The following is an 11,475-nucleotide window of genomic DNA, read 5'->3' on the forward strand; positions in this document are numbered from 1 at the left end:
TCCAAGGGGAAAAGTGGGTGTTTTCCCAGGGCTGATTAATACCAACAGATGCTATGAGCCTCGCCTTAGCTTCTCACTCCCCTTATCCCGGGGAACAGAAAATAACAGAATAACAGAGGTGGCAGGGACCTTGGAGGTCTTCTAGTCCAGCCCCTGGCTCACCTCTGGAGAGGCAGCTCCAGGAGAAAGAGACGAACCGGCATGTCTCACCTTCTATTTGTTGGGGCTATCTGCCCCGTGGTTTGCACACACAACGACACCCGTTTGAATAAGGGGAGAGAGGGAAAGAACCCAATTTTTATTTGTCTCGCTCTTGAAGCCCCACCCGTTCCAATTTAACCACACCCACTTAACCTTGCCCATCTTCAACCAGCCCCCCCCCTTTTCCCCAAAAGTACAGTTACTGAAGACCTTTCCTTTAGCAACTGTTCCAAGTTAACCATGGGCGGGGGAAAAAAAAGTGACTGATAAGTCCTCGCACGTATCACCGTTGCAGCATCCCAGCAGTCAGGTGATCGAAACTTGGGTGCTTGGCAAGCAGCCTGTGTTTATGACACATACCGTGGTTTGCACAAACGGCAATGTTGGAACGAGGGGAGAGAGGGAAGGACCAATCCGTTAAAAATTGGCAACACGGTTCTTAAGTGGTTTCCCCATTGACTTTGCTCGTCCAAAGGGGAGTCAGGTGACTCCGGGACCCTGCAAATGGTCATAAATATGAACCAGTGTCTGAATTTTGATCACGTGACCATGGGTGTGTGTGTGTGTGTGTGTGCCCAACCATCGTTAGTTTGGAAAACGCGGTCATAAGACGCTTTTCCCAGTGCTGTTCCAATTTCGAACAGTCCCTAAATGAGCTGCCAAAAATCGGGGACGAGCTGTTTCTGTCCTCATAGGAGATTGACTTTGGCTACCACCTGTTTGCAACCAGTTCTTCCAAATTCCTTCCCTGCCTTTTTGTAGTAGCTGAGCTGAGCGGCCAAGCGTTCGATGTGGCTGGCGTTTGGGTAAATGCCTTCGCTCATCATCTCCTCGTAGAAGCAGCTCACGATGTGGGCTTTCTCCAGCAAGCCGAAAGGGACGATCTCCACCCCTCTCCAGAAAGAGTGGACGTGGCTTAGGATGGGTTGAAGAACGCTCTGGAGCGCCTCCATTGTCTTCTGAGGCTGCAACGAATCGTCGGAGACGTTCTGGAGGAAGTGACGGGTGATCTCCTCACCTCCCAGGTTGCTGATGAGGATGTAGACGGCGTTAAGGTATTCGTTGGTTTGGTTCTTCTGGAAAAAGCCATCCAGGGTCTCCAGTAGAGTGTCGGGCATGAATTCCACCTCATCCAGAATAAACACCGGGGTGACTTCTTCCATTTCAGCTTGGGCCACCATCTCTCCCACGGTCTCCGATAACTCCAGCTGGCAAGTGGAGACCGCGGTTCCGTTCGGGCAGTGGTGCATTGTGAAGTAATGGAGCACAGAATGGGATCCCATCACGGAGCGGAAGTGCTTGGCCAGAAGCCAGCCGATGTGGCTCTTCCCGACCCCACTTGGACCGTTGAAGGAGATGACCAAGGGTTTGTTGTGGACGTGGGTGGCCAAGTAATCCTTCAGCAACCCCATGACCCTTTCGATGACCATGGGCTGCCCAAAAACCTCCCGAGCCATCGTCTTCTCCAGGCCGTCCAGATCGTACTTCACGAGGTTGTCATCCAAGTTCTCAATGGCGTTGAGGATCTGGAAGCAGATGATGGCCACAAACAAGAGGAGGAAGCGGGTGGCTTTGCTCCTGTGTTCAGTGGGCAGGTATTTCTTTGAGCTTTCAGGGTACAGCACACGGGGGTTCCTCAGCTTCTTCTTACGGCGTTTGGGTTTGGTCATCGGGACCGGGCCGGAGGTGTCGAAAGTGAAATACTGGGAATTGCTCAAAGAGGCTTGGTTGGAGAGACTGCTTAATTTGCCCTTCCCCAAGGAAATTTGTCTCTGGAGAAGTCTGTCTCCGGACAGGAAGCCTTTTTTCAGCGCTTGGGCCGTCCTCCGAAGACGAACCACGGCTCTCAGTGGGGAAGACAGCAAAGAAAGCTTCTTGGGGGCTTTCAAAGGAGACTTCCGGCTTTCCATCTTGAGGTCTTCCTGCTGGCCGGACTTTTCTGCAGAAGAGAGCAAAGGACACAAGGGAAAATAATAACAATGGGAGTAACGACTGACGGACTTCCTGTTTATCCACCAACCCACCTCCCCGAGCAAGTTCGCACAAGCCTGTCTTGAGTTTGCATCAGGAGCTCTTGAGGTGAACATCCAGGTTCACCTTCAAATTGGGCAAGTGATTGGGGCTTTTCTTTGGCAAAGCTGGCAAGGAGAGCCAGCCAAAAGGCCAACGGCTTTTGTTCAGAGAGGAAAGCTGGAGAAATATGCCTGCGTATCTAGGCATAAATGTGCTAGTTTCAGAAAAGGAAGGAGTTAATTCAGGGGTGTCTTGTTGGACGTAGATCTGCTCAGAAGACTGGGATCCTTTGACTTCCCCCCCTATTTTTTTTAAATTACTTTGTATGAATTTTTATCTTCCTTTTAAATAATCTTTAATAAAAATAATAAATAGGCAATAGATATGTAGAGATAGATAGATAGATAGATAGATAGATAGATAGATAGATAGATAGATAGATAGAAGATAGATATGGATGGATGGATGGATGGAGAGACAGGTTGAGTGGAAGATAGATAGATGAATAGATAGATGATAGATGGATAGATAGATGATAGATAGATAGATAGATAGATAGATAGATAGATAGATAGATAGATATGGATCGAGAGACAAGTTGAGTGCATGATAGACAGATGGATAGATAGATAGATAGATAGATAGATAGATAGATAGATAGATAGATATGGATCGAGAGACAAGTTGAGTGCATGATAGACAGATGGATAGATAGATAGATAGATAGATAGATAGATAGATAGATAGATAGATAGACAGACAGACAGACAGACAGACAGACAGATAGTCAACTGGATGGACTGTGAGATGGAAAGGATTACACCATTTCTGTCCCCCCCCCCACTCCATGGTTTTTCCAGGTGGGTAGCAGCCCCCCCATTCAGAAGTCTGCCGTTCATGCTGAAGCATCTCTTGCAATCGGGACCTGGAAGGTGCAACTTTTCTCTCCCAGAAAAAGACGCGCCTTGTAGAGCAGCACCATCTTCAGGCTAGCCGTGATGGGCACACTTTCTCCTGTCCATAAGATCCTGTAACAAGAGGCCTGCTAGTTCCAGCTGCAAACATCTGGAGGGCCATTCTGTGGTCTCCGCTGCCATCTGCTGGTCACCTGCATTTCTGCAGCCCAGCTTTGGGAACCTTGAGAGTCTTGAACCCAAAACCTCTGTTTGCTAATTGCACGTTTGTTAAATGAATTTTGCCCCATTTGACGACCGCACTCGCCACAGTTGCTAAGCGAATCGCTGCAGTTGTCACGTTACTCACACAGTTGTGAAGTGAATCTGGCTTCCCCATTGGACTTTGTTGGTCAGACGGTCACAGGATTATGGGGAGGCTGAGCTCCACCACATGTTTATTGGACCCGTGCCCTTCCTGGCTGGTTTATGCAGCTAGGGAGAGGACACGAGGCTGGTTCCAGGCGGTGATATCTGCTTCTTTGAGTGAGGGTAATTTCCCCACCGTCTTGAAGGAGGCGGTGGTGAGACCCCTCCTCAAGAAGCCTGCCTTGGACCCAGCTGTGTTGAACAACTTTCGTCCAGTCTCCAACCTTCGCTTTCTTGCGAAGGTTGTTGAGAGTGTGGTGGCGCATCAGCTCCCTCTGGTCCTGGATGAAGCGGATTATCTGGATCCGTACCAATCGGGTTTCAGGCCCGGGTACAGCACGGAGACGGCATTGGTCGCTCTGGTGAATGATCTCTGGAGGGCTCGGGATAGGGGATGTTCCTCTGTCCTAGTCCTATTAGACCTCTCAGCGGCTTTCGATACCATCGACCATGGTATCCTGCTGCGGCGTCTCAGGGGATTGGGAGTGGGAGGCACAGTTCTTCGGTGGTTCTCCTCCTATCTCCTGGGACGTTCGCAGTCGGTGTTGGCAGGGGGGCAGAGATCGGCCCCTAGGTCTCTCGTTTGTGGAGTTCCTCAGGGGTCGGTTCTCTCGCCTCTCCTGTTCAACATCTACATGAAACCGCTGGGTGAGATCATTCGTGGTTTTGGAGTTGGGTATCATCAATATGCTGATGATACCCAACTTTTTATTTCTACCCCAAACCACCCCAGTGATGCCCTCGCTGTGATGTCCCGTTGCCTGGAGGCGGTTCGGGTCTGGATGGGGAGGAACAGACTTCAACTCAACCCGGACAAGACTGAGTGGCTGTACATTCCGGCATCCCGGGACATTCAAAATGTTCCATCCCTTTCTATGGGGGGTGAGCTGTTACCCCCCGTGGATAGGGCTCGCAACTTGGGAGTCCTCCTAGATTCACGACTTACCTTGGAAGATCATGTAGCAGCTGTGACTAGGGGGGCTTTCGCCCAGGTTCGCCTGGTGCGCCAGTTGCGGCCCTATCTGGACCGGGATGCCCTGTGTACGGTCACTCATGCGCTCGTGACCTCTCGCCTTGACTACTGTAATGCTCTCTACATGGGGCTTCCCTTGAAGACCACTCGGAGGCTCCAACTGGTACAGAATGCGGCCGCGAGAGTTGTCTTGGGAGTTTCCCGGTACTCCCATGTTACACCTTTGCTCCGCGAGCTACATTGGTTACCAGTTGTCTTCCGGGTGAGGTTCAAGGTCTTAGTGATGGTTTTTAAGTCCCTACATGGCATGGGTCCGGAATACCTCGGGGACCACCTGCTGCCGGCGTCAACTCCCCTCCGCCCTGTGCGTTCCCACAGAGAGGGCCTCCTCAGGGTGCCTCCGGTCAGAGAATGCCGGCTGGTGGCCCCCAGGGGGAGGGCCTTCTCTGTGGGCGCCCCGGCTTTGTGGAATCAACTGCCGGTGGAGCTCCGGATGGCACCGGATCTCCGCTCCTTCCGGCGCGGGTTAAAGACCCACCTGTTTGAACAAGCTGGCCTGGCCTGATGGGGAGTTAATTTGGGTTTTAAATATTTGTATATTTTATTGTTTTATCTTGGGCATTAATTTAATTCTATTTTAACTTTTGTAGTTTTGTATTTTTATCATATGCCCTGTTCACCGCCCTGAGTCCCTCGGGAGAAGGGCGGTATAAAAATTTAATAAAACTGAAACTGAAACTGAAACAAAAGGGGATCACACAACCCCGGGGCGCTGTGACCGTCATAAGTACGAGTCAGTTGCCAAGCGTCTGAATTTTTAATCACGTGACCCTGGGGAATGCTGCAGCGGTCTTAAGTGTGAAAAACAGTCACACGTCCCTTTTTTTCAGTTCAGTCACTAAAAGAACTGCCGTAAGTCAAGGACTTCCTGTATTCTGGACGTGTTCGTCCTCAGAGCTTCTTTGTTATACCTCTGCATGAGTTACTGAGTTACTGGTGTGTGTGTGTGTGTGTGTGTGTGTGTGTCCAAGTGCACCAGCTTCTCACAAGCAGCCTCGTCGTACGTGCCAACTCAGGACCACACCAGCAAAACAGCCCATATCTGTGTCCTTTCTGCTGTTCCAATTTCGTCACCCCGGCACATAAAAGCGGGTGGCTTTGGAGCTGATCAATCTCTCAGGAGCCTCCTGGGCTTGTGCGAACACAGCCTCGCGCAGACCTGGGTCACGCTGGAAGGCTTCTGAAAGCATGCGTCAATCCACAGTACAGATTGCATCTGGCAATTATCTATGCTAAGAATGCTCTCCTCAATAATTATTAACTTTGATTCCCGGGGTGGGGTGTGTGCGTGTGTGTGTGTGAAGAACTCAGCAAACCAGTCTGATCTCATTCCAGCCTGTTACTACAGAAGGAGAAACTAACTAGGATCCGTTTATTTATTTTATTTATTTTAATTCCATTTATATCCCGCCCTTCTCCGAAGACTCAGGGCGGAGAAGCGTCTTAAATTTGGGGAGGCTTGCAAAAAAAAAAAAAAAAAAAAAGAGGTTACGGGTAGTCCAGAGTTTGCTTAGCGACCGTTCAAAGTTACGACGGCACTGAAAAAGGTGACTTATGACCGTTTTTCGCGCTCGACGACCTTTGCAAGCATCCCCGCCGTCACGGTGATCAAAATTCAGACGCTTGGCAGCGGACTCGTGTTTGTGACGGTTGCCGTGTCCTGGGTTCAGCTGATCCCCTTCTGCGCCCTTCTGACAAGCTAAGTCGATAGGGAAGAAAAGTCATAAAGTGGGGCCAAACTCACTTCATCAATGTCTTGCTTAGCCACCTAAATCTGGGGCTGAATTGCCTTGGTGGAGCAGTGGGCTAATGCCTCCTTAAGTAACACCAGCTGCCTGCAATTAGTGCAGGTTCGAGTCCCACCAGGCTCAAGGTTGACTCAGCCTTCCATCCTTCCGAGGTGGGTAAAATGAGGACCCAGATTGTTGGGGGCAATAAGCTGACTTTGTAATAATGCCGCTTGTGGGGGGCGAAAGCCCTAATAAGCAGGCATATACATAGAATGAAGGCTATTGCTAAGCACATTGGTTTGTGCTTTAGATTGTAAGCCGCCCTGAGTCTTCGGAGAAGGGCGGGATATAAATGGGATTAAAATAAATAAATAAAATAAATAAATAAATTGCATTGGTGGGTCGAGGGCTGCCTTGCATCCGCTTGCAAATTTGCAATTGCTCCAATTCTGTTTTTGTGGCATTTTGGTTTATTTATTTATTTTTCCCCCTCTCCCTTTCCCCAAATTGCTTGCTCGGACTTTCTCTTGCAAAGGCCTTCGTCTTTTTATCTCACGGGTGCCGAATTCCTCTTTGTTTCCTCTCTCGCCAGGTTGCCGAGTCTTTCCTTTCACCTGGTTTGCAGAACGCAGGTTTTGCAGCACCGCTGGGTTTTTGTTTTGGTTTTTCCCCCAATGGGAACCCCGCCCCCCCCAATCCTAAAAAAAACACGAGAGCAAGCTGCTTGGCGAGAGACGTGAAAACTTCCAGCATTGCAGATTAAAGTTCTACCCTGCGAGTCTGTTTTCCTAAACTCACTTCCTTGCAATTTCCACACACACACACACACACACACACACCCGCCCCAAATGTTTGTTTCTTCAGCCAGAAAGGGGATCAGCTCCACATGTGGATATCGGAAATGAGTCACTGCCACGAAGAAACAGAAATACTATCTCCAAAGCTGGCTTGCCAATTTATCTTTCGTGAACTCTGTCTTTCTGCTTTGAACCGCCTTACAGGATCAGCAAAGCAGTGAGCGATTTTTCAGACAGAAAACAGAAAGGATGAGTCCATTTTAGCCTCTCTCTTTTTTTTGCATGCCTAGTGAAAGAGAGAAAGCACAAAAGATTGACAAGCTTACTCTGGAACTCTCCACATGCCCAGAAATATTCCTAACCTGGAATGCAGGTTAGAACTTTCTCTGAATAACAATGTTGGAAGGGACCTTGGAGGTCTTCTAGTCCAACCCCTTGCTCGACCAGGAGGCCTTATCCCATTTCAGACACACAGCTGTCCAGTCTCTTCTTAAAAACCTCCAGGGACGGAGCAATCCACAACTTCTGGAGGCAGGTGGTTCCACTGGTTAATTGTTCCCACTCTCAGGAAATTCCTCCTTAATTCCAGGTTGCTTCTCTCCTTGACTGGTTTCCATCTGTTGCTTCTTGTCCTGCCTTCGGGTGCTTTGGAGAATAGCTTGATTCTTTGGGGCAGCCCCTGAGATATTAGAAGACTGCTGTCATGTCACCCCGTACTCCTTCTTTTCACTATGTGAAAAATGCTCTCAGTGTGGTCTAGCCTCTTGCGATTCTAAAGCACCTGTTTCACTGGGGAAATTCATTTGCAAAACAAAGAAGAGGGGGAGCAGAGTCCAGCATTTGTTATCAGCTGTTAAGGCGACACCACCTGCCCTTCCCACCCACCCCACCATTTCCAAAGAATCGGCCCACCATGTGGTCTAGCAGCATGCCGCGTTCTGAACAACCCATTTCTGCCGGTTGCAAAGAGGCACAGCATTCATTTTCAGCATTGGTGATCAGCTAATGAGGTGACACCACTTGCCCCTCCCCATCACTGGGAAGGGAAAACCTTAATTTGTTATTTTCCAGCTTATTGTAAAAATACACAGTTCTAAAAGGTTGTCAGTATTTAGAGTTCATCCTTGTTCTTATGCCTTTGGCTACAGATGCATCTACAGCTAGAAGAAGGTATTTCTTGGGCAAAAAAACAAAAAACAACCCTACCACATTTAAGTGATAATCAGCAGAACAGAATATTTGTAGCTCAGGATTGAACGGTGGGGTCCTCGGTGCTCTCTGAGCTTGGCGGTTTTCTTGCAGACATTTCATTGCCCAACTGGGTAACAGCATCAGTGCTACAAGGAAGTGGGATGTGTGGGGAGGAGGAGGAGGAGCAGAAGGAGAAGCGTAGGATCCTCGGTGCTCTCTGAGCTTGGCGGTTTTCTTGCAGACGTTTCATCTACCCAATTTGGCAAATCATCAGCACTAGAAGGAAGTAGGGTGTGTGGAGAGGGAGAGGAGGAGGAGGAGGAGGAGGAGGAGGAGGACTGTGGGGTCCTTGGTGCTCTTTAAGCTTGGGGGTTTTCTTGCAGATATTTCATTACCCAACTGAGTAACCTCACCATTGCTGATGTCACCACTGCTGAAGTTCCCTAATTGGGCCATGAAACCTCTGCCAAAAAATAAAAAAATAAAAATAACCCCCAAGCGCAAGGGAGCACCCAGGACCCCAAAGTTTAAGCGGTTTTTGCAGGCATTAAAGGAGCCGAGGGCTTTGAGATCACTCGGCAACCACAACAACGTTTCTCCGTTGCTTCCCTTGAAAGACAAAGACAAAGAGAAGCCAACTCTAGGGTTCCCCGACAAAATCTCTAAAGGTCACGAACCTCTCCATCATTTCTGTCTTTTTTTATTTTATTTAAAATTAAATTTTATTTAAAACTCCAGCTGTCTTCTTCCACAAAAACTTCCTAAAGCACTGATGATGTTACCTAGCTGGGTCATGAGACGTCTGTAAGAAAACAAGCAAGCTCAGAGAGCATCAAGGACCCCATAGCTGTCCTCCTCCTCCACCTCCTGCCCCCTTATGGCCCTGATGATGTTACTTAGTTGGGTAATAAAACATCTGCAGGAAGACAACAAAGCTCAGAGAGCACCAAGGTCTACAGTCCTCTTTCTCCTTCTCCCCCTTTCTTCCTCCTCTCCGCTACACACCCCACTCCCTTCTAGCACTGATGATGCTCCCTAGCTGGGTCATGAAACGTTTGCAAGAAACCAACCACACTCAGAGACTACCGTGGACCCCACAGTCCTCCTCCTCCTCCTCCTCCTCCTCACACACCCGACAATGCTAGCCGGGTCAGGAAACGTCTGCAAGCAAAGCGGCGCGCTAACTACTGCGTGTAAACAGAGAGCAAGCCACGCTCGCCAGCGCTGACGTTTTGTCCCCTAGCTGGGTCACGATACACCTGCCAGCCAAGAGCCAGTTTCAGCACCCCCAAAGACACACACCCCCTTTGCCAAAGCGGGAGCCAACCTGGCCCAGCTGCAGCCTTCGGGCCCCAAAGCTTCCTCTCCCCTTCGTCGCCGACCCTCCACGACTGGCCCGTCCAGAGAAAGAAGGAGGTTACTGTACCAAGCATCTGATCTGGGCAGATTCGCCAGCAGACGACCGTCTTCCCTTCTGCGCAGGAGCACCAGCAGTCCCATCGCTCAGGGTTTGGGCTGCCAGGCGACTTGGGAAGAGTCCAGCCGTGCAGGCAGAGGCACCGCAACCTGCTCTGGTGCCCGTGGGAGAGAGAAAGAGGAAAGCAGGCCACTGGGGAGGAGATGGCCTCTCCTCTTCCTCATGCTTCCTCCTCCATCCGCACACGCCCGCCTGAGGTCTTATCTCAGCGGTGCTGCTGCAACATTTGGCTGACGGCCCTGCAGACTGTCTGTTGCAAGAGAGGTTTTACTTGCACACTCTCTCTCTCTCTCTCTCTCTCACACACACACACACACACAAGCACGCACACAAAACTCCTTTGCCGACAGCTCTCTTCATTGGCTGCCTCCCGGCTGCGCAGGAAATCCGCTTTGAAGGATGGTGTGGGTTGGACGGGCTTGCAGACTGACCGCTGCCCCTTTGGCAAGCAGGCCCAGGTCGGCGAGAGGGGAAGGGGTGGTTAGAAAGACAGCCAAGGAATGTGCTTGGTCCGACAGGACAATGAGAACATTCCCGCAGCAGGCAGAAGCCGTTTTTTTCCTTGAGGTCAGGAGGAGTGACCGAGCTCGCCCTGTTTTCCTTGGAGGGACTAGAGCGATGGTCCCAGCCAGCCAGTAACAGCCGGAGGGAGGAAGGAAGAAGCGGAAATATTCAGAGCTCAAGCCACAGACGACTTCCTTTCCGTTCAGTTCCGCTCCTGGGAATGTGGGGCCCGTGCGTGCAAGTTGGGGGGCTTTGCTGCCCTTCCTGAAGTCATATCTACTTCTCCAGTGTAGGATGATCTGATTGTCCCTTCCATGCACTACCTGGGCCTGACCTGTTTAACATCCTACCTACCCTGGCAGATTCAGCCCATCTGGGCCAAAATATTTCTTGCAAAACAGAAGGGCCCCACTTAGCTTGCTTCTTTCTAGAATTTGCGGAGACTATTTGTAGCTCAGGACTGAACTGTGGGGTCGTGGCTGCTCTCTGAGCTGGGTGGTTTTCTTGCAGACGTTTCATGACCCATCTAGGGAGCGTAATCAGTGCTAGAAGGGAGTGGGGTTTGTGGAGTTGAGGAGGAGGAGGAGGAAGAGGAGGAAGAGGAGGAAGAAGAAGAAGAAGAAGAAGAAGAAGAAGAAGAAGAAGAAGAAGAAGAAGAAGAAGAAGAAGAAGAAGAAGAAGAAGAAGAAGAAGAAGAAAGTTTATAGATGTTGAGATGTTAGGCTGACTAGTAACTAAACGTAGCTTCTGGCAACCAATATTTAACCCATACGACCGTCGCAGCCTCCCCCTACGGTCACGTGATCAACATTCAGACGCTTGGCAACTGACTCATATTTATGACGGGTTGCCGTGTCCCAGGGTCACATTTTTTTACGACCTTCCGACCAGCAAAGTCAATAGGGAAGCCGGATTCACTTAACAACCACGTTACCGGCTTAACAACCGCAGTGTGATTGATTCACTTAACAACAGAAGCGTTAGGAAGATCCTAACACGGGACAGAATTCACTTAACCACTGGAAAATTTGGGTTCAATTGCGGTCGGGATTCGCACTGGGTCCTGGGCTTCCCCAACCGGGCAAATTGTGTTGTGTTTCCGTTTGTGTGTTATTCTCTGAGACCACAAGAAGATAAGAAACAAAGCTGTTTTCGTGCAAGGGGTTGAACCCAATCCACCTTTTTATAGCTTAACCCGGCGTCTGAG

At 49.8% G+C, this 11,475-nt stretch overlaps 1 protein-coding gene across 1 annotated transcript; it reads right to left on the reverse strand.

Moving 5' to 3' along the window:
- Positions 1-275: 275 nt before the first annotated feature.
- Positions 276-9,934, reverse strand: TOR4A (torsin family 4 member A). Its single transcript, XM_081339943.1, has 2 exons — positions 9,714-9,934; positions 276-2,140 (listed from the first exon to the last, which is right to left on the reverse strand). The coding sequence occupies exons 1-2, from the start codon at positions 9,718-9,720 to the stop codon at positions 891-893; spliced, it is 1,257 nt and encodes a 418-aa protein (XP_081196069.1). The 5' UTR covers positions 9,721-9,934; the 3' UTR covers positions 276-890.
- Between the last annotated feature and the right edge of the window lie 1,541 nt (positions 9,935-11,475).

Source organism: Vipera berus (assembly GCF_964194415.1).
Source record: "Vipera berus genome assembly, chromosome: 15".
In the NCBI taxonomy this organism is placed as follows: Eukaryota; Metazoa; Chordata; class Lepidosauria; order Squamata; family Viperidae; genus Vipera; species Vipera berus.